Source organism: Prinia subflava, chromosome 10 (genome assembly GCF_021018805.1).
Source record: "Prinia subflava isolate CZ2003 ecotype Zambia chromosome 10, Cam_Psub_1.2, whole genome shotgun sequence".
NCBI lineage: Eukaryota > Metazoa > Chordata > Aves > Passeriformes > Cisticolidae > Prinia > Prinia subflava.
Window position 1 is genome coordinate 30,247,109 of NC_086256.1, and position 26,225 is coordinate 30,273,333.

The window sequence follows — 26,225 nt, forward strand, 5'->3', positions numbered from 1 at the left end:
TTTTCATAATTTTTAGTAGATTTCAAAATATGTGACACCACTGTATTTGATCTGCTGCCTGATATTAATGTACTGAGTTCTAATGATTGTATTCCTTTATGAGGAGCCTTTAGAGATGCTGGAATGTAGGACTGTATGAGAAGTTAAGTCACAGACTCTGTACATTTTTCAGTTGTAAAATTAATACGTGGAAAGCTCCTGAAGACAATCTTTGCTGTTTCCCATGTTCTGCGGAAATTGTCTTGCAAACAGAACCTTTGGTTCCTTTAGCAGGAAATTTTCCCATCCAAATAAATGTTTCCTTTTGTTCATGTTTTAAAAGGGATGTAGATTAATATAATCAATTCTGCTGAAATCACAAGTATGTTTAACAGTGGTGATGATAGTGAAGCCATCATCAGTTTTTAAGGTCTGTTTGAGCTTTGCTCTGTGTGTGGGGGGGGGCATTTTCTTTTGTGCTGCTTCTAAAGAGAATAAGATCTGAAGAGTGATCCTGTGTAAGGATATATATAATTTCCACCTTTGTTATCTCTAGCCACCCAGTCTTACCAGTGGTATTCTTGGGGTCCCCCTAACATGCAGTGTCGCCTCTGTGCATCCTGTTGGACCTACTGGAAGAAATACGGTGGCTTGAAAATGCCAACACGGTTAGATGGGGAGAGGCCTGGACCAAACCGCAATAATTTGGTGGGTATCCAGCAGGCAGACTGCTGCCTCTGCCTGGCAAGATGAGTGTCATGCTACCCAACTGCCTGCTCACTGTTCTTAAATATTTAACCACCAAAAGAATGCCTTCAGCCTTCATTGTTGTCCTTGGGTTTGGTATTTTGTGTCAAGCAGAAGCTGGTGCATTAACCTCGGCTAGAAGTAGTTTGTTGCCAAGTACTGCCCTGAGGAAAAAAAACCCCATTATTTGCTTAGCAAAGCAGCCTTCAAATGCATGGAATGACTTTGTGGAGATGGGAAAAACTGAAATGCCAGCCAGTGCTTCTGGTATTTGGTATCCATGATTTCTGCTGTAGGGGGAACAGCACTGGTTTTTTCTCTGCAAAAGAATTAATTATTTCCTGAAGCCTATTTGCTCTCCCAAGGCATATTCAAAATTAGATATACCCCAAATAGCTAGTGGCTTTTTAGAGATCCTTTATCTTGTTTTTCTACCTAATTGTATTTTTTTAATAATCCTACTTTTTATGGATGGGTTTGAGTAAGCATTGTATGAGCTGTTTCTGTTTAATTTTTCCTCTCTTATTCCAAAACCAAAATTCTCGGATTTTTTTCTGAATTTGGTGAAAGTTTAATCTGGAAGGATTAGAATTAAGGTGATTGGGAAAAGTAACTATCACATGGATAGAAGGATAGCACATACTGAACTTTTATTTTAGGATAATTTCTTTCCTCTCTCCTATTCTTTGCTATCATTCCCTTTCCATTTCTTATGTTTGACCTTTATCTTTTCCAGGCTTCTCTTTGCCTTCTGAAGCCTCCTAATTGCTGAGATAACTGCCTTATACCTCTTGTTTGTTAATTAAAAGTATATAAATAGTCAGAGAAGGGAAAGCCTTGCTCTCCCCAAACTGAAATTACTTCATGTTTTCTAGCTGTGGGTGGGTATGAGATAACAAGATACTACTTGCATTATTGCATTGGTTTACTTAGTTGCTTTTCATAAAGAAGATAAGATACTGCTTTGGTTCTCAGTAGCTGATAAATGCCTTCCAGTAGTATTCTTTACTATATGCAATGAATATTTGACATCTGTGAGTACATTTGCTGAGTTAAGGGTAAGAATTAAAACAAATTCTTGGAGCTTTGAGCCAAAACCATTCCTGCGTGCCATACGTTTGCATTGGAAAGTGAGTTTGTGGTGAATATTTTTCTCATGCAGCTCTTCCTGATTTTCCTCTCCTTCTGACAAATGCTTTGTTATAACGAGTTTGCATTGTACCTCCAGAGCAACTCTAAGCATCCAAAACTGGAGTGTTTTTCTGTTGAGTCCATAAGCTCTAAATCATTATGATAAGCATCATAAATCATGTGATAAGTTCTTAAAATCTGGCTTTTGGATCCCTACCTTAAAACTTGTGACAGCATACAAATAAATGCATCCCTGCAAGGTGAAAAGATTTACCTTCATTTTATCCTTTGAGATATTTGGGGTAAGACTTGGGAAATGACGAATAGCTGGGCTAAAAATATTTTTGTCTGTAATACCATTTCTGTTGTTATGTCTGAGAATCAGTAATTGAAAGTGATTTTACGAAATACTATCTCTTCTTTAGAGCCATACTTTCTAATAATTACTTTTTCAGAAACCATTTTTATTTTCCTTTCCCTTCAGAGTCCTCATGGTGTGCCAGTCCGAAACAGTGGGAGTCCCAAGTTTGCGATGAAGACACGACAAGCTTTCTATCTCCACACAACAAAACTGACCAGAATTGCCAGACGTTTATGTCGAGATATTTTGCGCCCTTGGCACGCTGCAAGACACCCCTATCTGCCTATCAACAGTGCAGCAATCAAAGCAGAATGTGAGTGGGCTGCAGCTGGGACCTCCTTGCCCAGGAGTCCTTTGAGACTCCTGTCCTATAAGGTTTTGAGTTGCAGCTTGCTGAGATGTTCTCTTGCACATAGCTAGTGCTTTCACAAAATTTAGCTGTACTTGCAGAGTCTTCTAACTGAAGGTGGGCTGGGCAAAATAACTTTGAGAGTTCATGAGTTGTTTGTTTTAAAACATTTGTGTTTGCTATTACGTGGGGCATTCTCTGTGTTTGTGTCCTGTTGCCAGGATCTGCTTGCCACCTGTAAAATTCCTTTTAATAGCAAAACTCTTTCAGGACACTGGAGTTATTCTTTTGATTTTGCTATAATAGCTAAATGTCTTCACCTTCTAATTCTTTTTCTGTGTTTTACAGGCACAGCACGTTTACCTGAGGCATCAGAAAACCCATTGCTATTAAAGCAAGTGGTTCGAAAGCCTTTAGAAGCAGTACTCCGGTATTTAGGTATTAAACAAACCAAACCATCACATGCAAAACCCCCAAACACAGGAAACACCCTCCTAGCTACTCTGCTGACCATTTGGGTTTTCCACTTGTGTCTAGCTTTAGATACTCATTCTGGATTAAAACAAACAAACAAAAGAACAAGGCATAAAAACTCCCCACCCCACAAACCAAAGAAAACATGAAACCTATCTTGTTAACTTGTCGCTTTTACTTTTCCTGCTTAATCTGACACACCCAGTGTCTCTGCAATCCACTCTGGGGTCATAAAGCTGTATCAGAAACTTTTTCAAAGGGAGGGATGTGTTTCCTGTGGCTTCTGATGCATATGGGGTTACAAGTTAGCACCTGCTGGTGGAAGCACTAACATCATGTTTTGGGAACATTTGATTATTCACTTCTTTTATTTTTGGGCTGTCCAGAGATAGTTTGTACAGCTGGGTCCTCCAAGAAGCCTCTTGGGTTTAGGACAGCACTGTGTCCCTTGACAGCTTGTGAATTAGTTGATGGGTGATGTCTGCTGAATCTAGACAAAAGGATCATACTTCTGGTTTTCACTTTCATCTTGGGTTTTGGTGGGTTTTTTGTAATTTTTTTAATTACAATTTTCTTGAGGACTTTTGCCTCATGAACCAGTCTGTGGGGCAGGACTGAGTAGCTCCATCCAGAACGTTGGTGTAAGTTTGAGGTGCTGGAAGCATCCAGAGTGATGCTATGGGACATCCCAGCGCTGACTCCAGCAAAATGCCAGATTTTTTTCCCCGGTGCTCCCAGTCACCCTGTAGACATCTCTCAGGTTGTTCTGGAAGCCAAACACGAGTCTCTCAGGGAAGTCTCAGGGGCACTTTGAAGACTTCCAGCTTAGCAAGAAAGTTGATTGCCTTTTTATTTACATAAGCAGCACTGGAATTGATTTTAGGTTTCTTTGAATGTTTTTGTTGATGAAATGTTGTAAGGCTGAGGGTGTATTAGATATTTACTACTTCTCTGTTGGATGTTGTACTTCTGCTGTGTACTAATGGGATACACGGATTGAGAAACCTTTGGAAACATACAGTGCAACAAAAGAGGGCAAGTGAAGGGAGAAGTTTGCTGTTGGATAAAATCCTTATTTTAATAATTGTACAGAAAGTAGCAGTAGGTTTTGAATTTTCCTTGCACTGTGTCAGGGTCTCCGCTGGATTACTGAGCTGGAAGAAAAGACTGATGGAAATGGAGGGAGGCTGAAAGACTGACAAGAAGGGTTTTTTGGTGGTGTTAGTGGGATTAAATTTATATGTTACTCTACTATTGGGCCTGCAAGAGAAAGACTCAGTCGAAGTTCCCATTTGCTGTTCCTTGTAACTTTCTCAGTATTTTCAGTTGAAAAGTGTGGGCTTGATCTCTGCCTTGGCCCAAAGCTTGAATTCAGATGTTGTGTTCTTTATAGTGGGTCTTTGAATCGTCACTTTTTTTGCCATTGGAGAAATTGTATTTTTAATAAACATTTCTGGCAAACTGGGGAAGTTGTAATTTCCCCAGAGTTCAGGGGTATTGCATGACCAACATGGCCAAAGTTGGGTTTTAGTATACAGCACCCCAAAAATCACCTCGAATTATTGGAGAACAGTGTTATGGAAATAGATATAAAGTGCTTTTTCTATCAAATCTTATTTTAGGATAATACTATGATAATGATTTTAACATCTTTAGTAGAGGTGAATTCATAAATATATTGAAATGCTTTATATCAGTAGCAATCTCCAGTCAAAACTATTGACTGAGATAGTTTGTATGTAAGAGGAGGTGTACTTGGTCACCTTGGAAGTTTGCAGGTTGTTTTAAGATTTATCGTTCCAGTGTCTTTGCTAATAAAAAATTTTACTTTGCTGTTTTCCACCAGAGTCTCATCCATGTCCTCCGAAACCAGATCCTGCAAAGAGCTTGTCCAGTTCTCTCAACAATCTGACTCCTGCTAAGTTTACACCTGTCATTAATAATGGGTCCCCAACTATCCTGGGAAAAAGAAGTTACGAACAACACAATGGAATGGATGGTAAATATTTTTCCACAAAATTCTATGTCGTGTCTATAGGCTTTTTCTTCTGTTCTTTCGCTGTACAAGGAGATTATGTAAACTCATAATCCTCTTTATAAAATTCCGAGTTTCTCATCTTGAGGAAGGTTATTTTTAAATAGTGTAAAAGCCACCTGTCCCATTTCTCCTTTTGGGTAAGGCACATGAGGTGTACTGGCAGGGAAGTGCATGCACATAAAGTCACTGTGCTAGTGGAACACTGCCTGGCTTGGCCAACCTCGCAAATGGGATAGCAAAGGAGAAACTTCCCTTCAGTTTTTAAATTAATAGTGTGAAGAATACCCTAGTAGACTTTCTGAGTGATGTTTCCCTTGTTGGCCCTGTTACTAACCACCTCTGTGCGTGGGCTTCACCTCCTCAAGAAGAGGAGGTAAGGGAAAGTGTTTGAAGTGGGAGAAAGAAGCAAGATGTCCCTGGCGTGGACTCAGGGTCTCTGTTCCGAAGAACTGCTGTTTCTTGAGAGTGTCAGGGAAGAGAAAGTGCAGCCCCTATGTCAGATGAGGAGAAAAGGGTCTGTTGAAATGGTCATAACAGGAGTGAGAACACAGAGGGTAGCTCTCCTTAACAGGGGAAAGGAACAGTTGGTGTAAAGGTGACTCTCAGCAGGGAGGGAGATCCAGAGAGTCTTTCTCATTTTCTACCTTTAATTTTAACTTTGTATGTAGCTTATCTGAAATATAATTACAAACCTTTGATATCTGATTGTATTTTAACATAAGAACTTTTAAAACTGCTGCTGTTCAGGTTGCTGATGTGATGTTTTTCTCTTTTCTGTTCACTTGTGCTCTATCAGGCAACATGAAGAAGCGCCTGTTGATGCCTAGCAGGGGTAAGACCTTGAAGCTGCGCTCAGCTTATGCTAGGAGAGTGATTTTTAGTTTCATCTGCTGGCTTGTCTGTGCTTTGTGGCTAATGAGTCTGTGTGCACCTTCTGTGTTGATGTCTAAGTGTTCCTTGGGTAACCACTTCCACACCTGGTTTTGCTGCTCACCTTTCAGGCTTTCCACACGCAGGCAACAAGTTGTACAACTGTACTGAAGACATGAAGTCCTGCATTCAGAATTGATTCCTAATTCCTTAAGCTGACAGAACATTCTTCCAGCAGTTCTGTGAAACTGCAGGGAGCTGTGATGGTTGGTTTGAAAATAGGTGTTGTTTCACTGTTCAACTTTTAAGAAAGCAAAGTTTCACGTGTCTTGAATTGCTTTGAATTCACTTGGACTAAAAGAAATAGAAGATAGTATTTACATCAAGTCCCAAGTTCAACCTTCTGTATTTTCCAGTGAGAGTGGACAGTCTCACTGGTGAAAGACTGTCTGCACATTCTCTGCTGGCAGTAGAAAATGATTTTCAAATTTTCCATTGGTTAAAAATTAATCTGTTCAGAGCACTGAAGAGATGTCAGAATCTTTCATTTGTGATAATGCAGGAAATGTATATATGATGTCACTTCACCAAATTCTGTAGAAGAGACCAATTCTGAATATTTAGGAGACAGACAACCACAAAATGTCACAGTGAGCAGGCGAACACAAAACTTAAGCTTACATGTTGCCATAAACTGGCCAGCACTGCATGCCCTGATGATAATCTTTGGCTGAGGCAGTGGATGGCTGTTATCATATTTACATGCATGCAAATATGAGTGCATGTGGAGAATACAGCAATGAGGACAGTGGTTGTTCTACTGTCTTGCTCTCTTTGGAAATTTATTCCTTGATACCTTGTTGCTGAGTTTTTATGTGCTTTGTAACTTGTCTTTTGGGGAGAATAACAAAACCCTGCTGCATTGGTCAGTTTGGCTTCCTCAAAAGCTTTGTCCATTAATGAGGGATGTATGTGCAGAGTAGCTCACTGAATTTCCACAGCTCCTGGCGACTACCTGCTTATGGGCACACCTGCTGCTCCCTGCAAAATATCCTTCTCAGCAGATGACACACTTGGAAAGCTCAGAGATGTTGTGGCCCAAAGGAGGGAAGTAGAAGAATGGGTCCTTCCCTCCGGAAGGCTCTCTGCATAGAGCATGGACTTGATAACCCAACACGATTTTCTGGAAACGGAGGATCCCTGTTTTAGTGTTCCATTCAGTTATAACTGTTGCTGGAGCTGTCTGCTAGATGATTTTGGAAAAGTACCTGTTCCTCAGGGTTTGTGTTTCTCTGAAGGAGATGTGTGTAGCTGTGCGGAGTCTGGGTCATCCTGAGCACCTGCTGCTCTACCTGTTTGGTCTGTTCTCAGCCAGCCACTGAAATACTTGCTGGAGTACTTGTTCCTGTAACTGCTAGGTAGCAGAGTCCAGTTCACTCCCAGAATCTGTTTACCTGCTGGGGGTAGTGTGTGTTAATTGGATATTCGTGTGAGCAGTTCAGCTTAAACCTGTTGGTTGAGATTTATTTGTGAATGAAAAATGTTTGCCACGCTGCAGTTTTGCATCTGTAATATTTCCTGAGCCTGGGTTGCTAGAAACTTTGCCAGGACTGGGAGGGAAGGGAACCACCTGCAAGGAAACATCATTTAAAGAACTTGGATTGAGATCTGCTGTGCACAGGGAAGGAGATGGTGGAAGTTTGGGGGATCTCTTTCTGTCTTGGTGCCAGTTTTTGTGTGGGTGCCTCTTAGCACAGGTTCCCAGCTGCCTTGCATGTGAACTGGTAAATCTTGCTGGCTGTGGACATGGATACAACTGGTTTCCTGTGCCATGAAAGGACTGGGATTGTGGCACTGTGGCTTCTCCTTGGTTTTGGGTAGAGTCATCCAGACTTAGTAGTCTAGGGGGCTGCTGGCAGGAAGGACATAACTTGGAACTGCTGTGAAGAGGAGGTGAATGGCAGTGAGAGTAATGAAGCCTTGTGGCCAGAATTTAGGAGCCTGTGAGTGAGTATAAAAGGATTGGAATAAACCCATCTATCCAGAACAACTGATTTTTGGATTACAGCTGATCTAAAATAGTAGGAAAAGATTAATGAGAGTAAGCCTGAATTGTTGTAATTAGTCAGACTCTGCATTTACATAAATATTATGGGAAATTGGGGGTGTTCCTTTGTTATTTTCATGTTTCTCATCTCCTGAAATACTGACTGGTTTAGGTCACTGTAGGAGAGTGTGCTGCCAAAAAAGGATAGTGTTAAGATGTCTGCATGGAGAGGCTGAAAACATTCTTTCTGCACAACTTTAGGTGCAGGAAGACACTTTGTCCACCTGTATTTAAATAGTTTCCAAAGGGATGTTAACATAGTACAAAATTGTTACCCAGGAGTTTTTCTGCTTCCTGCTGATGTGTGGCATTGGTGGCACCTGGAAGACGTCTTAGGGTTTGGACAGGTCACTGTGCCAAAGTCTGTGACAGGAGACAGTGGACACTGTTGTGGTGGGCTTTAGCTGAAGGCTCTTTGCTGGGGATAAAAGCCTTGTGGTGCTGGGCCATCACCTCCAAACACAGGGAAGAAGTCTGAACACTGGAAGTCATGGCTGAGCTGGTAGCACGTGATGGTTTTGTAAGGATTTCCCCGGGTTGTAAAGCAAAATATAATCAAGAGGTTTATTTGCAGGAAAGGGCCAGGTAGCAGCTTGTGTCTTTGTATAGTGTAAAGCATTAAGGTACATGGTTATACACAGCAATTGCTGAACTTCAAAGAGTTGACATTTTTCCTTTGGAATTCTGTTTATTTGTTTGTTTGTTTTCTCTTGCTACTGTAGCTCCTGCTAAGTAATTTTAACTTTTCTTTTTCTGACTCATCTCTGCTTAACCCTTGAGACCTGAACTTCTTCAAGCTCTGAATATGATTTTTCTGGCCAGGCATTTTGAATTTTCATCAGTGCCTGAATTCCAAGAACAGGCTTGTTCTTGCCTCCACTTCATTTTACAAGATTGTAGTTCTTTTATCTATTTTGTTTTCCTCCTCCTTAAATCATGTTGGAGGCATCATTAGGCATACAGTACACTTCCCAGCTCTCCCTCAGCAGTAACTTAGCATGGACAAATTGCTGCAGAATCCTATTTTTGGAACATGAAAAGTACATAGAGTCTCATAAGCTGTCAAATAGAGTGAGATGTTAAAAAATTTGTAGTTTATTGCTTTTTCATTAGTGTTCTGGAGCTTGACTGACAGTCTTTGCCATGAAACTTCCTCTAGAGAGAGAGGATGTTTTGTGTGCAGGAACCTGTTTACTTGATTGCTTTCAACCATGCAGTGTGGTATCTCAGTGATACTTTGCTATGCAAATTCCTGTTGGGGGAAGGGAGGGAGCATTGTTAGATTTTTATTTTTCTCCCCTCTCTTTTACACCATGCTGGCTTTCATCTAATCAAATTTGTTTTTCAGGGTCATCACATGCACTTCTAAAATTGGCAGAAAGTGGGAGAACATGAATGAGTAGCTGCAATAAAGGGAAAGCTTTTCCCAGCAACAGACTTGCATTGATAACATGGTAGCAGATCGAATGCTGAAAATTGGAGAGGGTTTATAGAAGAGCCATGAAAAGAGTGAAGGGACTGGAAAACACACTGTATAATAGAAAATGCCTTTATCAAAGTGGAAGTTGTAAATGTTTGTCTCTGCTGACAGGAACAGCAGAAGTATAATAATAGAGGGCTTTTAGTCTAGCTGGGAGTGGAGTAATGAGCTGCAGTAGCCAGAAGGTACAGTAGAGAACTCTGGCTGGAAACAAGCTGCAGATTTTTGAGTGAGGTTAATTAACTGTTGGAATACCTTGCTTCTGCTGCTGGGGATTTCTAAACCCAAGTGGAATGTCAGTCTAATTTAACATGTTCTGGTTCATTGTTTCTCACATCCTTTTTGGGAAACGTGAATGAACCAGAAGTGGAAGCATTCATCAGCCTGCCATGGCCGTAGTTCAGTTATCAAGAGATGAGCATGGCAGTGGAAGTACTGTTCTTGAACAAAACCAAAAAATTTTGGTCCCCTACATAGCTGATGTTAGAGAACTTCCCTATCAAGATGGAAAGATAGGGAAGTTCTCTAACATCAGCTATGTAGGGGACCAAAATTATCTCAGTATTTTATATATACATGCACACCCACATATATATGGTTTTTCTGGCTCACTTAGACTTGCAGAAAATGTGGACTTACCTGTATGCATAAGTTGCACTAAAATTCTGCTTTTATCACCAGTGACCCCAGCTGTCTTCCTAAACTGAGGGATAGCCAGCCAATGGAAATCTGCCCATCCAGGAATTCCTGCAAATGGCAGGGAGCGTTGGTCCTTTAGTAAGTGGTGGGGTGCTGGGGAAAAGGCCTGGCTTTAGCTGTTGGAATCCAGACCCCAGTAATGCTAACTAGTGACAAGAGAGCAAATGTTCAGTGCCAGCTGTAGCACAGCTGGGAAGAATGTCAAATTGCCTGAACTGCTTTTTGGAGACCCCCAAGAACCATGTGCCTATGCAACTTCCTGGCTTTAGATTATTTGCTGAAAGTACCGATTATTTTTGAGAATTTCATGTGGGATTTTGTATTCCAATGCTAAGTGATACAATTTGCACTTGCTTTCAGTGTAGCCTTGATACTGTGATCGGATTCTTTTGGTGTTATGAGGAAAGATCTGAAAGTAAAATCAGCAGATGGGCATCATGCTCTGTGGATCAGCTAGTGAAAACTATTTCATTGAGGAATGATGGCATGGAGTAAGATGCAAATGTTGATTGAGAGGAGAGTGCATATCCCAAGGCAATGGTAGAGAGCAGGTGTAATTAATGTGAGAGGAAATTAATATATAACAGAGCAAGGGTAGAATTGCAAGTGCCCTGGATAGTACAAAGCCTAAATTTGTAACTGAGTGAAATGTGTGACACATACCATTCATATATATATCTATACACACACACACACATATATGTATATGATGTATAATACTCCAGATGCTAAGAACAGTGAATAATTCAGTGCTTTCTAGTTCTTATAGCTTGGATCAGCAACTTCTAAAGCAGTGAGGTGCATAGTTTTGTCTCCTCTTTTTTTAACCCCTTGGTGTGTTACAGCCAGGCAGAATGCACCATGATGCTCTTTTTGGAATATGAGTGGACAGTATTGATTGACTCAACCCTGAGACAGAAAGCAGCTCTCCCTTCTCCATGTGAGCCCAAGGAGAGCTGCTGGCTCTCTGCAGTTGGATGTCACTGTTGAAAAAGTATTAGCAGGGTTCTTGAAGTGTTTGTAGCGGGAGGTTCAGCCTTGCATGAACAGACACATCATCTGGGAGAGGCTGTGGTTACAGCAAGTGAGTGTGACCTGCTGTGTTGTTGTTTAAATTTATGGGGGGTCCCCGGGGAGTGCCCCCCGGAGACCCCCGGGGTCTTTTGGGTTCGTGGTGTTCCCGTGCTGGCAGGCAAGGAGACTCAGATGCCGGTGGGATGTTGATGAGGTGAGGGTTTTTTCACTGAGGGAGAGGGGAAGGGAAGGGGGGGGGGGGAAGGGAGGAGAGGGAAAAAGGGAGCATCAGGAGGCCTCCAGGGGTAGAGGGGCAAGAGGGGCAGAGCCTTCTGCCTTAGCATTCTTATCACAGAGGTTCAAAGGGGCGCGGTAACATTCTCCAGCCAATGAGGTTACAGATACAGGATACTGCAGGGAGGGTACAGACTTTGGATAAACCATACATTTTCCAAGGGTGAGCCAGAGCAAACCATTTCCATAAAATGCAATCCCACACTGCTGGACCAAGCATTTTAGGAAGTGCTGTCAAATCCAGTGAGATTAATGTGCAGGTCTTGGTGGAAGGAGCTAGGTACAAACCAGTACTTACTCATCCAAAATTAAAGCTGCTCTTTGCAAAATCTCTCCTTCGGAGTTACTGTGTGTTTAGTGTTGTCTTGGTTTTATGTGTCCAACAGAGAGCTGTGATCACTTCTGTGTTTCATTACAGCCAAACCAGTCTGTGTATCTCTATTTGTTGCATGGGGCTGAGCTACTGTATTCTGAACTATGTGAATCTTTCCCTTTTTTAACCTTAAATCTTTTCTTTCCTTTTCCTTTGCCAATCTTGGTAGGAACTTACTTAGGTAAGTAAATTGCAATTTTGTCATTGTTTTTATGTACAACAGAATTTTAAGAAAATGTTAGTCTAGGTGGTGTTGGGCACAATTTATTCTCTATTCTGCTTGTTGCCCTTACATTTCTGAAAGTTTGTAGCCTCTGATTGTTAGAAGGTGGACACTCACAGTGGTAAAACACTCTTTGTAGTTATAAGAGAGGCAGGGGTGCTAAAGTGTTTTTGCAAGCTGGTAAAAAGTGTGTGTGTATATGTCAACACACTGAGACTGCCTTGAGTGAACGGGTAACTTGGAAGTGAAATCCTTGTTCATCAAGCCTCATTCGTGCATGAAGTTTTATTTCTTTTTTCTAGCTTGCCCACAAATGTGGTATTGTTGATGTTTTTGTTACTGCTGGGAAGGATGGAGTCTCAGGAGGAGGATTACTTTTGGAACAGGAAAATGCATATGAAGAGTATATGGATTTTAGAAAGCAGTGGTGAAGTCACTGGTTGTGAAGGAGTGTGTGAAATTCTCTGCATTTGTTGTAGTTGAAGATGTGCTTCTTAGTCTTAGTGCATATGACATGTTCTGCGTGATACTTCTTGTGGGTAAACAAAGTAAAAACCAAATGCCATCTGTGACTAATTGCTTGATGAAGGACCCAATTATTTTGTGTGTGGTATGTATGTGGAAGATTGGAGTTAGTAACTCTGGCTAAACACAAGTTTACCAACTCTGAGCTGTGTCCAGGCTGGAAGCTGAGCTACTCTTTCTCCGTGGTACGAGGGTCTGTTCTGTACACACTGTACACACTTGTGTCAGACTGTGAAGTGGGCTGTAAATACACAGCAGCAGAGTGTATGTTCAGGAGTGGAAAAGCACTGCGTGGTTTCTGACCAAGCTGAGACTTCTCCATGCTTCAGCAGCTTCTTGAAGCTTTTAGTAACTTCATGGGAATATCCCTGTGCTCCAGCCTGGGCTGGGCTCACTGCTGAGAGTTTAGGCTCTCCTGCTTCTCCACATGGCACTTGGGTGGTGTTGGCAAAACAGCAGGCAGACTGTGAGCAGTGGGAGTAGTTTTGGAATTCAGCCATTGAGATGCTGAGTTGCAGGGGATGGGACTGGAGCAGCAAAGAGCGTGTCTAGAGTCAGGCATCCAGTGGGACCAGATGTGCTGGTTTGCTTTCCATTGGAAAATTAGATTCTCCCATTCTTTCTGTATTTTTGGGTGCCAGCTATCCCCTACTCCCACAGCATGCTCTTGGGTGCTGTAATTGCTGCTGGAAGGCATTCTCTCATTCAGCTTTTTTTTTAACAAATCCAAAAGCATGAGATTCAAATGACATGAGATTGTTAGAAAAATAACAGGTTGTTTGGCTGAGAGGTGGTTTTCCCATCCTCCAAAGATAACACAAAGCTGCGAAGTAGCAGCAGTAACAGACTTGTGTTGCTGTTTGTGGTAGTCCTTCCCCACCTGTATTTCTTTGGGAGAAAGTATATTCACCTGCAGCTTTGGTACTTCAGGAATGAAAGGATCATTAGGGCACAGTAACCAGCTGGGTTGGTGTTCAGCCAAAATCTCTGTGATTGTGCTTAGCTTGAGGAACAGTTCCGAGGGCCCCACAGAGCTGTGGGGAGCAGACGTGCCCTGAGGGTGCCAGATAATCTCTGTGCAGTGATCAGCTGGTTCATTGCCATTTCAGTAAGGTGTAGAATCGTCTGTAGCTAAGGATGATTCTCTGCAGCTATACCTTCAATTGACTTTGTCTTCATTTTATCCTCTGGGGCTTCCTCTTTATTTCAGTGTATAAAGGAAACTGGCAGGAGAAATTGCATGGCAAGAGATTTCTACAGCTTTGGGTGTTTTTCAGTGCTATGGAAAAAACCCCTAACATTTAGTTTGGAATTTTCAGTGTATATTTCAATTTCTTTGACTGCAAAAGATTGGAAGACCTGCTTAGATTTGTCACTGCACACCTTTACACTTTGTGGATTTAAAGGTTTGGTCAATCTTGAAGACGTCCTTTTGTTGTTTGTGTATTCTTGTGTCATTTGGAGGAAGTCAGTGTTGATGCTGATCTGGAGCTGTGTAAATTCAAGTAGTTGGACCTTAGATATCATCAAAAGCACTAATCATGTTTTCTACCCTGTGTCTTTTCGAGGCATTCCTCCATAAAATATAGTCAAACTTTTCTTTTTTTTTTTTCCTGGAGAGGAGCTGCCAGAACCATTGTATTTTGCTCCTGATTTAAATTCTTATGCTAGCTTGTTTTTAACCTGCTTGTGGATGCGTGGGGAGACATCTCTGAAATCTTTGTCTGTGAAAGTGGAGCAAGCACATGGGGCAGGTGTGAGTCTGGCATGGTGAGTTCTCTGCCTGTGCCACCACTCACCCACAGGATTGGTTTAGTTTTTAGAGGTGCCTGTCTCACAGGCTTCCTCTCTCACACAGAAGCCACCAAAAACTTTTGGGTGAGCATCCATTGTTTCCAGTCCAGATGCATCCTGTTGACTTGCCAGCTGTTCCACAATGGGTTACAGATGTGTTGTCTCTCTGCCTCTCTTTGGTGATGATTGTGCATAGAAGTTGCTCATTTAATAGCAGTGCTTTGGCTCCATATGCTCTTACTGTGATTTTTTTTTAATTGCAGACCGAATCAGGTCATTTTAGTGCTTGTTTTCGTTCTTTCAGACTCCAATTATTGAAGTGTGACTAAAGTGAAAATTCATGGATTAATTCACCAATATTAATATGCTAATTGATACCTTATTGCTGTGAAAGCAAGGGTATAAATTGCATTGAAGCTGTAGCTTTGTTTTGTGTCCTATTTTACTGGAGCAAAAAATTGTCATGGGCAGCTTTGTCCTAGAAATGGCAATTTGGAAGGGAGGTGTGTCCCTGTTGTTAGCACTGCTTCTGTGCTGCTTGAGGGCTCTGAAGCTTTGGGGCTCAGAGCAAGCAACAGTTCTGCCCAGCCTTCGCTCAGTTTGTATCCCTCAACTTGTCACCATGGAACATTCTGGTTTAATTCTGGTGCTTGGAAATAACACTGTTTGCTGTCTGTTGTACATCCAGCAATAGCCACGTATCAGGACAGTCTTTTCTGGCATCACGGGTGTTCTTACTACAAGAAAATATGTGGCTTCAATCTAGGGACTAGGGTCAGTTGATTTACATCTCTTAGAGTTTCGGTGAATGAAGAAAACACAGTCTTTGAGTTATGGAAGGGGGAAGAAAGTAACAAGTGCTGGAGCTTAGCTCTGAAGCTGACAGACTCTGGTTGCATCCTGCTGGCTGTGCTGTTTCCCAGCATCCGTGGAGCCCTTTGTCCATCCGTCCCAAGCAGCTGCTCACAGCTGTGTTTTGGACGTGGTGGCTGCTCCCATGTAAAAACATGGTTATCTGGTGCCTGCACTGCCTTTGTCAATATCCAAAGGTTGTTACTGGCCTTCTTGCTCGGTGCCTGGTACATCTGTCCTACAGACTTGATGGAAATCTTTTTGGCAGCTATTAATCTCTGTGGATACTTAGGCACAAAAATGCGGCAAGAACTGAGACCATGTGTCTTCCCATTTGAAGTAGCTAACAGCATAACCTCTACACAGGATGGAAGATACACTTGATATAAACTGGTGATTCTAATGTGGTGTATTGTGATACTCGATGCTCAGAAAATGTCCCCTGTTCCGCCTTCTTCACTCCTGACACTTTACTGTGCCCTGTGTTTCCTGTTGTACTCGATGCAAAACAATGTGTTTGGTTTTACCAATGAGGACCTCCAGGGACCTGCTGGAATACAGACCGTGAGCTGTGAAAGTTCATTCTGGCTGGATTCTTTAAAAAAGTTTTTCATCCCAGCTAAATCACTAGCAATGGGAAGGTTCAAAGATGCTATGAATGTGAAAGCAGGATTCATACTGAGACCTTTTGCAGACAGCAACAGCATTTGCTGATGCCTGTCCTGTAGTACCTGTTGGATTTGATGCACTGACATTTTGGTTCTCAGCCAGAAGGGGCTGAGAGAGGTGGTTTGGTGCATGGATGCTAATGGAGTGGTGTTTTCTCTGGACGTGCATCTTGGAAAACCAAACAGTACTAACAAACTGTTGAGTTTATTGGGTCTCCCAGACCATTCTGTGCCAGGCCATGCTACCTTATAGCAACACGCTTTTCCCTCAAGTCCCAGGAGCTTTGTGAGTCCTGCAGGGTCCTGTGTGTGCACTGTGCAGTTGAGGGCAGTGTGAGGGATACCTGACAGCACAGCAAAGCGCCTGGTTACAGAGAGCTGTGGTGCCTGGTGCTGTGTGTGTGTCTGGAAAGGGCTCTGTGATAGCTGCAGTGGCTGTGCTCTGTGCCTCAGGAGGTGTTTACCTGTGGCAGTGTGTGGTAGTGTGAAGCAAGGTTTGAGAAAACAGAGAATAGTCTGGGCAAATGGAATTTGTTTGTGACCTGGGGCCTCTGCTCTTCAAACCATGTTGTCAGGGAAGCTTTTCTCAGTCACCTTTCCAGGAGGGCAGAAGTCAGTTCAGTAGGCTTAGCAAAACAACACAGTTGTAATCATAGCTGCGTGTGTTTTGATTTTGTACTTTTTTCTGTCTTGGAAAAGCAATGGTCTTACCAGCTCTATTCTCTTTCCTGTTTGTTAGGTCTGCCTAACCACGGACAAACCAGACAAATGGTAAGAGAATGTTCATTTAACCAAAACAGGGAAAAAAAGAATTATTAACCCACACTAGATAGAACACCCCATTAAACCGTAGTGCTTCACTTCCACCTTTGCTGTTTGCAGCTGGTCATACTTCCCAATTCACTGAAAAGGAAAAAAAAAATATTTTGGGGCATCTGAATCATCTTAGTGGTTAAATACAATTTAAACCTCAAATCTATCTGTCTTTATAAACGAGATCCTGTTTTGAATGGAGCATTTTGTTTCTGCTCATGCAGAAACTGAGTGGCTGCTTACAGCAAAGTTCTGGGATGTGTTTCTAGGTGGAATGTTTTTCCCTGAAGGAGAAAGGTTTAAATGATAGAAGGGTTTGTTTGGAAAACAGTTTCTTTTTTATTTATTTTTTTAGTAAGTTGGTGTGCAAGTTACCTGCTGAGAATGCTTGTATTTTACTTTCTCTCTCTCGCTTTTTTTTTTTTTTTTTTTTTTAAAGGAGAAGTTATTTGTAGCCTTTCATCTGTTGTGCTGAGTTTATTCAAAGGACAGAAGCAAATAGCCAGTCTGATTGATGTGTCTCTGGCAGAATCCTTTCTCACTAAATTGTGAAGGAGCCAGTGCAAAGGCTGTGCATCCCTTTTCCCCCTTGCACGTGGCTTATGGGAAACATCTTCAAGCATACATTCTTTACCCTCCAAAAATGATCTGATGTTGATCAAGTGGAGCTTGCCTCGTTAGCTGAAGTGCCACAGTGCAGTAGTGTCAGCAGGGTCCCTGTGACAGAGGTCAGCCAGCAGCAGGTGTGACCGATGGTCACTGCACAGCGATCACAGGCAGCACTGAACCTGACAGTGTTTGGGGAGGCGTGCAGTGGCCTCAGGGGAGGCCAGAACTTGGCTGTGCCAGGCTGCTTGGAATAACAGCATTCCTTTGGCTTGTTCCTCAATCCGAAGTGGTAAATTGTGTTCCTCCATGAATTCAGCTTCATTCCATGTCACTGAGAAGACTGGCTACTTGTTTGTGTCTGCTGAGTAAAACAACCCAGAGCAGTGGGAGAAATCTGTGATGACTTATACTTTTTAGATGTTTTAGGGTGAAACTCCCAAAACTGCCTTGATTTCTGGTTGCCTGATCAAGCGTGAATGAAAAATTAAAGGTCCACATTTCAGGATGTATCATTTGAAATCCATTTCACCATGTAGGTAGCGAAAAGGCAACCTGGCAGCACAGGAGTGCCCTTTCTAGGCATTTCCAAGAACTTTTTCTGGAGTTCTTCTCCTGTGTATCTTGCATATGTGGAGAAAATACACTTTGCAACCTTAATGAAGAGAATTTCTTAGAGAAACCTGGAGGGGGTAAAAAGAATGCCATCAGAAAAGCTTTTATTTGAAAGCTTTTGCTTAACAAATGTTGAACCCAAAAGCAATTGTTGAAGTATTTCAGTGGTCTGCTGTGGTGCTGAAGCTGTCTTGTATAACATGGAGTTGGGCAACTAAGAAATTAAATTGTTATTGCACTTGTATGCAACAGTTTTAAAGAGCTTAGAGTTTTAAAAGGTGGGGGTTTGTTTGTTTAGCTTTAAAGCCCTGATGTTCTACGGGAAGCAGATTTTGCTAGAGCAGTAGATTAAGGCTGGTCAAAAAATAAGTCATTATCATTTTTTGTTTTCTGCTCAGATACAAAATGAGATACACACAGGGTTTTGTTGGAGTTTTTTCCCTTGGTCTTTAGACTGGATTCTTCTCTTTCTAAGTCAAAGTGTTAAAATTCAGTTGAGCTATTGCAATGACCTGACACTTAAGGATTTGAAGAAGGCATGTGCCCACCATTCCTTTTGAGGTGGATCTCCCAGGGCAGACATCTCTCACACAAATGCTCAGTTTCCCATTCCGTGGGCAGAAGGGGAAGCCTTGGTGCATCTGGGGAGATGGTCTGACCTTGGACAATGGCCTGTGAAATACCAGCATTGAATTTATACCAGGGTGTTTTCTGACCAGCTTTAATTTATGTATATCAAATTTTCTGGGTCTTCACTTTGCATCTTTCCCAGCTGTTCAGTATGACTGATTTCAGTGGGATTTCTCAATGTGCTGATCAGCAGGAAGGAGGGGCAGCAGAACTGGACTTCAGTGATCAAGGACAGCTGCATTTGAGAAGCTTAACACTTTGCTCCCTTTCATCTGCACCTCTCTTAATAACAGCTCATGTTTTTCCAGCTGAGTGTAAGGGGGTTACTGTGAGTCTGGAAAATGATGCCTGTGTTGATTTGCAAAGCAAATACGTTATGGGAAATCTGTGGTCAGTACTGAAAGGGTTTTATCATGAAAGCTGCTAAGCTTTGTAGTACTAGATTTGTTTTCAACAACATACTTAGTTCTATACTATCCTCATTAAATATTAACCTCCCTAGAACAAAAAAGGATACGGGTAAGTTTGGTACTCCAGAATAACTGCAAATTCTGAATTTTGTGTTATATTTGCTCTGTAGCTAGATTTCCTTGCCTGAAATCAATAGAGTTGCTCTAGATCTATGGTAGTAGCTGAAATCTAAGTCTGATGCTCAGTCTTTCGAACTTGATGTCATCTTTCAGACACAAATTATTGGTAATGCCTTCCATTTATTATTTGTCTTGTCGCTGAACTATTGCTGTCCTATTGCATATTGAAGGCACCTAACTTGTATTGCTTGTGAACAGTTGCTTGTGTGTGAATTCTGTGTTCAGTCCTGGACCTAAGGGAGAGGTATTTACCTTAAACTCTCAGCAAGCCACACTTCAATTCTCTTCTCCTCTGAGTGCTTAGCACATGTTGCTGCAGGTGTGTTGCAGTCCGTAACTGTGCTGTTCTGTGTATCACGTTAGGGACCAAGCCGAAACTTGCTGCTCAATGGGAAATCATACCCAACAAAAGTCCGATTAATTCGTGGTGGATCCATGCCTCCAGTGAAAAGGAGGAGGATGAACTGGATTGATGCACCAGATGATGTTTTTTACATGGCCACTGAAGAAACCAGGTAGGAAACACGTTCTTTCAGAGGGTTTGAGGGGATGTCTTTTGGTTTGTGGGTGCTGCAGCTGGCGTTGTGGTTAGAGAGGGATCTCGTCAGCAGGTCTGATGCTACGAACTGAATGCAGAGACCACAGCCAGTGCTGAGGTGGGTAAAGGGTGGGAAATAATAATGCACTTACATTCCAGAGAAAGCAGATTCTTATTCTTCTTCCAGAGCATTTGCTTGTAGGAGATGGGTGCAAAGGGAAGGAAGGCTGAGGTGGGAATTCACCTGGTTCAGACCTATTACTGCCCTTGGCAGTCCCATCACAGAGGGACAGGATAGGGCCCTCCTGGCTCACGTGTGACACTGAGGGGCAGAGCCTCCCATACACAGAGCTCTGCATGTCCTCTTGCATTACCCCTCAGGACATCTCCACCTGTGTCTGGGTCCTGAAACCTGCGAGTGACAGAGCGTTTCCATGGGCTGAGTTGGCTCATTTTTCAGTGCTTTATATTTGCCATCAGTAGCAGTGAGATTTAGCCCCGCAGTGTCCATCTTCCTCCTTTGGTATTACTGCTTCTGCTAGTCCTAGTCCTTCTTGTTGGTCTGCCCACAGGATAAAAATAGTAGAAGAAACTTTCCTTGTGTGAGTTTCACTTCAAACTGTTTACAAACTGCTGACAGTGGTAGAAGCTATGTGACTCAATCCCTTAGGCAAAGTTCCCAGTACTGGTATTCCTAGGACGGCATTGTTGCTCCTGGGTGTGGTGAGAAGGTAAAGAAGTTGGCTTGTGTGGTTTCCTCCCGAGAACTTGATGCCTCCCTCCTGGATAACCTTGAGGAAGGTCAAAGCAAAGCTGCAGCCCTGCTTTCCAGCCCTCTCTGACAGCAGAGATGCTGTCTGGCTTCTGTCCCGGTCTGAAGCCTGGAGTTATCAACACTTGCACTCTCAGTGCCCCAACAGCAGAGAAGCATTTACCTTTCCCTCCACTTGTGGAGATGGACCTGGGAATTACTGGATGTCTGAACCCTTCAAGTGACTGAGGAGGTTGAGAGTTTTAGTGCTTTGTCTCTTCTGGTACTACTAAATTTGGCACTCCTCTGAGTCTTCATTTGTTCATTACAAAGGTCATAGTCAAGAGTCCTGGCATCTCCAAACTTGTCCTTAACCTGCAAAGCATTTCAAGTGTTAGGGAACTATTCTGTGGGCCTAGTATCAAAAATGGGCTTTGTAGAATAGGTGATACTAGTAACATTCAAGTTACTAACCACTGATCTGTTGGATAATGAGTTTTCTGTGGAAGAAACACCTTGTTGGAACTCAGAAGAAACATGAAATTAATTTCCTGGTCAGATTTGTTCCTATGGACACTTTTAATGCAACTGTGCATTTCACAGCAGCTCCTGTCTTTGCCATGTCTTTCCCTTCTCCTTTCTGTGCCTGCAAGATGCTGTGAAAGAAAGCAGTGGAATTCCATATATAATTGAAAATAAGTGAAAGAAGAATTTAATTTTCAGGGGAAGCAGTTTTCTTATTACTGTTGTCACTGTGATAACGAGGTACTGGGATCCTGTTGCAGCTCTCAGATTCATGTGCACTGTGGACTCAGGGTATACAGTCTCTAATGCACTCTTTAGATGCTCAAGGCTTCTTCCATAATCCTGCATCTAGGGAGCTCTTCTTGACTTCTTCACCATCCAAGGCACATGAAATACGGCAGGTGCACGGTGGCAGCATGTCAGTACAAGGTCCTGCCCTCTGACCTGGACAGAACTGTGACATTATTCATCCAGTGTGGTATCACTGGTTGTGACAACGATTTACTGTAGAATCCTCAGCTCATACAGAACCACTGACTGATGCAGGAGGGATCAGTCCCACAGCAACCAGCACAACTCTAATGAAAATCATGGTTCAGTGATAGACATCAGCTCAGTAAGATCTTACCACTTCCATTTAAAAATAGAGAGAGAACGAAAATAAAAAAAAACCACCCAGGCTTCTTTGTCTGACAGCCGTGCTGCTTAGCTGACTGATGAGTGGTGAAAGGAGATTTTTGGCAGGCTGTGAAGAGCAGGGAGGCCTGAGCGATGGAGCATTGTCAGCGGCACGGGTTTTCTGTCGGGCATTTCACCTCTAACTTTTCCCTGAACCATCTGCTGCATTCCAGTGTCAGGAATGTAAGACTTGTTTGTGAGCTCTGAAACAATTTGAGCTTTGTGTTGGCTCTGTAGCAATCAATCTAGCTGCAATATCTGCATATCATCCTCCAGCTGAGGGTCAGGCTGTGTTTTTAGTCACAGCAAGCAGGTTTCCCTGAAGTTTTACACGCTCCCCCTCTCCCCTTTTTGTGTAGCTCTGTTGAGAACAGTGCTGGAAAACTGTAGGGCTCTGAAGGAGCAGTTTGAAAAGTTGGTTGAATGAAAGGAATAAGTTTTTGAATTGAAGGCTCCCAATAAGGAAGTTGGCATTTCTAACTCATGCAAGCGGAGGCAGGGGTGACCTGATGAGAATCTAGAATGCTGGAGGACGTGTTTCTGATGGCAGCGTGGCTGATGGAGCACACGCGGGTGCTGCAAGGAGCTCTGCTGGCTAAAAGTGGATCAGCTGCAGTCAAACATCTTGGAAAAGTCATTATATCAAGATTTTATTTTTTTCTCTCCTCCACCACCACTTTGCCACTTTCTCTTCACCTCTCCTCACCCTATAGCCTTTTAGTTTTAGAAGGTGCTGAAGAAATGACGACAGGGGGCAAACAAAAAAATGTCTGTGTAAGTGCAGCAGCTTGTCCTGCTCAGTGAGCAAAAAAACCAAGTGAAGAGATGACCAAATCTGACAAGAAGTTGTTCAAAATCTTCAGCTGAAGTTGATGGTTTGTCAGTTCTGGTGGTGCTAAGGGTAAGTTTTTGAGGAGAGGGGAGGTACTGACCACTTTCTTCAGCAACCATCACATCTTAAAGGCAGAAATCAGCACAGTGGTAAGCATCAGCTCAGTGAGAAGGTGTCTCTTATTGACAAATAAACCAAACCAACCAACCAAAAAACCCTCAACAACCAACACAACCAACCAAAGGGGGTTTTGGCCCCAGCAGTGTTCCCTAAATGAAACTGGGGGATAGGTGGCTGAAATGTGGGCTGTGGAGGCCTTCCTCTCCTGGTCAGTCAAAACCTCCTTCTGTCAGGAGCCTGTGAGGGAAGGCAGTGCTGCCTTATCAGACCCTTCTTGTTGCCCCAGTTCCTGAGCTGAGGACTCCAAGTGCGTACTGGTGGACTACTCTTGTGAATATTCATTACTTTCCTTTCTAATCTCTATGTGTCTTTGACCACCACAACATCCTCTGTAAAAGAATTCCTCATTTTAATGACACAGTACATTTTCCATTGTTGCTGCATTTTTGGGTTCGGATGGGGTTTTTTTAATGCTACTTCCTTTATCTCTGAGCCTGGTATTAACAAAAAGAAACAAGCAATCATTCGGTATTTGTCTCTGTCTAACTTATTTTGGTAATTTTAAAACTTTGGTGTGTCTTTCTCTGTCTTTTGCTTTCTCTCCATATGGAAAACAGCTTTCTGCATCTGATGGCACTTGTTGCCAGTGCTGTACATATAGGGAAATCCTTCACCAAATACCAGATGTGAATATTGCCCGTCTCTGGGTTGGGCACATGCAGGGTGGGAGAAGCGAGAAGGGGAAACATCCTGTTGGTGTTGACTTGGCTTTATAAACTTCCCCAGAGCTACCTGCAGCAATTGATCAAAATAAATTCAGAATAAATCAGTGGTGTGGAGACTGGCTGTCCTGACTGTGTCACGTGTTCTATTCACAGCAAGAGACCCTGGTCCTACAAGGCTGGACCAGGATGCCTTCTGCTCTGCAGGGGAAGGATTCTGGAGCAGAGAATGCAATTTCCTCTTCATTGGGGGATTCATAAATCAGAAAATCTGAGTTTCCCGGGGCAGACATTGTAGAAAGAGCCATTGTCAGCCCACCCTAGCAGGGTGTGCGGGTGCAGTTTCCCTTGGAGAAACAGAGAAGCCCACGGTGCCTCTGTAATCCGTGCCTTTCTTCCTTGCTGTCTGCAGGAAAATCCGCAAGCTGCTTTCCTCCTCGGAAGCCAAGCGAGCCGCCAGACGCCCTTACAAGCCGATTATCCTGCGGCCCATGCAGGCAGTGCAGCTCCGCCAGCCCATGAATGATGAGCCCATAATCATCGAGGATTAAGCACGGCCACGGATCTGCCGGCAAGCTCTCCTCCAGTATCTACTTGAGTTTCTATGGCTACAGCATTGAGCTAACTGTTGAAGAGAGGGAACTTTTGAGGAACTGTTTTGCATCTTTTAAACCCTTAAAAGGAACTCAGCCCTGCTCTGAGCCTCTGACCACAGACTGATCTCTCTCTCTCTCTCTCTCTCTCTCACACTCTCCCCTTCTCTCCTATCTTTTTTTCTTATTTTTTCCTTTTTTTTTTTTTTTTTTTTGTTAATTTTTAGTAGCCTCTTTTCCCTTTTGCTTCTACCCCTTTTGTAGAAGGGGGAGGGAAAGTAAGTTTAACTTATTAAGAGAATGTGGACTAGTACTTTTTAGCTTTGTTTCCTCTTCTGATGTACGAAGAGCTAGAACCCTTCATTTTGTGACTGAGCTCTCGTTGCAAAGCCATTTTTATGAGGCTGTGTTGTAAGATTTTTCTTTTCTCTTTTTTTTTTAATTTTGTGGACGGTGCCATTTTTTATTTCATTTATATTATTTCTTTTGTAGATAAATTTCCAATCTTTAACTGATATTTGAAAATAGGAGCTGAAAGCCAGCCCCAGGTTCAGCCAGTTTTCTTTGGTCCTGTCCCTTCTGTTTTTTGGATCATTTTGCACAGCCAGTTGTGCTCATGCACAAGACAGACCAACTCAGGCTGAGAAAGGAGTGAGCTAAGGACTGAAGAACCTTGCAGAACATTACACTAACGTTGTGTGCAGTGGAGCCAGGCTGCCAGAATTAGGTGTCCTTACTCTAGTTGCTCTCTGGGAGATGTGGCCCGTGGCATTTCTCCCAGTAGCCAGCAGATTGCGTGCTGCCTTCTCAGTGACATCTGGGATCCTACATGCTGTTAGGCCACCAAGAGCCAGCAATAGGCCCAGCAAGTGTAATGAATTGCTTTGCTCTGGCTCCAAGAGTCAAGTACACCAATGCCCAGGGACATTTTGCTTAGAACTCTGAACCTGTTTGTGCATCAGTGCTTTTGGACACGTTTTTCCCAGGATGAGACCTGGTTTCTCTTTAATTGCGTTACTGTATGTTTCCCATTTTGAAGGGACTTTAAATTGCAGCTGGGTTTTCATTTGAACACATTGTGTCTGAATTTAAGTGGTTTTTTCCCTCCTTGACATTTCTTGTGTTTGAGGTTTCTTGCATCTCTTGAACTTCTTACGTATTTGCAAGTCTGTATCATTTCTTTTTCATGTGTCTTCTCATGGCAGTGCATTTGCTGGATGCCCTGCTCAGTTTTGAAAGGATGTAAACTATCATTTGCAACTTGTGCTGATCTGTACATGTACCTGCCTCAAGCAGACACAGCATGTAATAACCCCCAAGTCATTCCATATGTGTCCGCGGTGAGATGAGCCAAAGTTGTATTTGGGTTATCACAGTCCAACAGTGATTCTGTGCAACTCTGCTAACCCATGGGGTTAGACGGGAAGGAATCCCCACAAAATGCAAACAATTCAGTTAACTTTACTTAATAAACTTGGAAAGTGAGCTTTTGTGAAACATCTGCTTTTTGTCTCTTCTGAAACAGCCGCCCTGGCTCGGGTCCGTGTGCCTGGGGCACACAGCCTGTGCCTTCTGTCCCATCCCCGGGCTGTGTCCTGCTCTCCAGGCTCCCTGTGCCACTAGTGCCATTGCACAGGGCAGGACTCCAGGTCACTCATAGCTGGATTCGTCGCCTGTGCAGTTCAAACATTTCCAGTGCTTCAGAGGCATCTCCTTCCCTTCTCCTCGAACCGGCAGCAGATGCAGGGCTGGGCCTCTGAATGAGCCCTTTGTCCACAGCAGCTCCTGGTCCTGCTGCTCCAGGTCTGCCTGGGCATGTGGCAGAGGGACATCCCTGAGGGTCAGCAGCCCAAGCTGTGGGCAGTTCTTGGCTCTGCATTGCTCTGTCCCCTGAGATGAGCAGCACAGGCTCCATGTTTGCTGCTCAGGAGTGGCAAGATTTACTCCATGGCTGTGAGGAGCTGTGCACCCTGACAGGTCTAAGTGTATCCTGTGCTACAGGTCAGGGTTTCCTGTCCACAGCTTGAGTGGGACAGGACAGCCGTTCCTGAAGGATGTGCTACCCTCAGGCTGTGAGCAGCACCAGTGACCATTGGCAGTTTTACTTTGTCACCACCAGTCCTTAGGGTTTACCCTCTGTACGTGAGAGACGCCTGCTGCAGGAGGGTTTTGTAACACTTCTGTCTCTGTGAGGGCAAGCACTCGTGGATTCCTTCCTGTAGCAAAAGGAAACC

The 26,225-nt window shown here is 43.1% G+C and overlaps 1 protein-coding gene across 4 annotated transcripts in view; it reads left to right on the plus strand.

Moving 5' to 3' along the window:
- The window catches only part of MTA1 (metastasis associated 1), a 76,098-nt gene extending 50,622 nt beyond the window's left edge, over positions 1–25,476 (plus strand). For 3 of the 4 annotated variants that reach the window (XM_063406738.1, XM_063406739.1, XM_063406740.1), the window contains 8 exons: positions 536–687; positions 2,342–2,531; positions 2,916–3,005; positions 4,888–5,040; positions 5,876–5,911; positions 16,718–16,749; positions 19,596–19,747; positions 23,811–25,476. In XM_063406738.1, coding sequence (XP_063262808.1) covers positions 536–687; positions 2,342–2,531; positions 2,916–3,005; positions 4,888–5,040; positions 5,876–5,911; positions 16,718–16,749; positions 19,596–19,747; positions 23,811–23,949 — 944 coding nt within the window. In that variant the 3' untranslated portion in view covers positions 23,950–25,476. The remainder of the gene's footprint in view (positions 1–535; positions 688–2,341; positions 2,532–2,915; positions 3,006–4,887; positions 5,041–5,875; positions 5,912–16,717; positions 16,750–19,595; positions 19,748–23,810) is intronic. The other variant, XM_063406741.1, reaches the window with a different exon arrangement.
- The last annotated feature ends 749 nt before the right edge of the window (positions 25,477–26,225 follow it).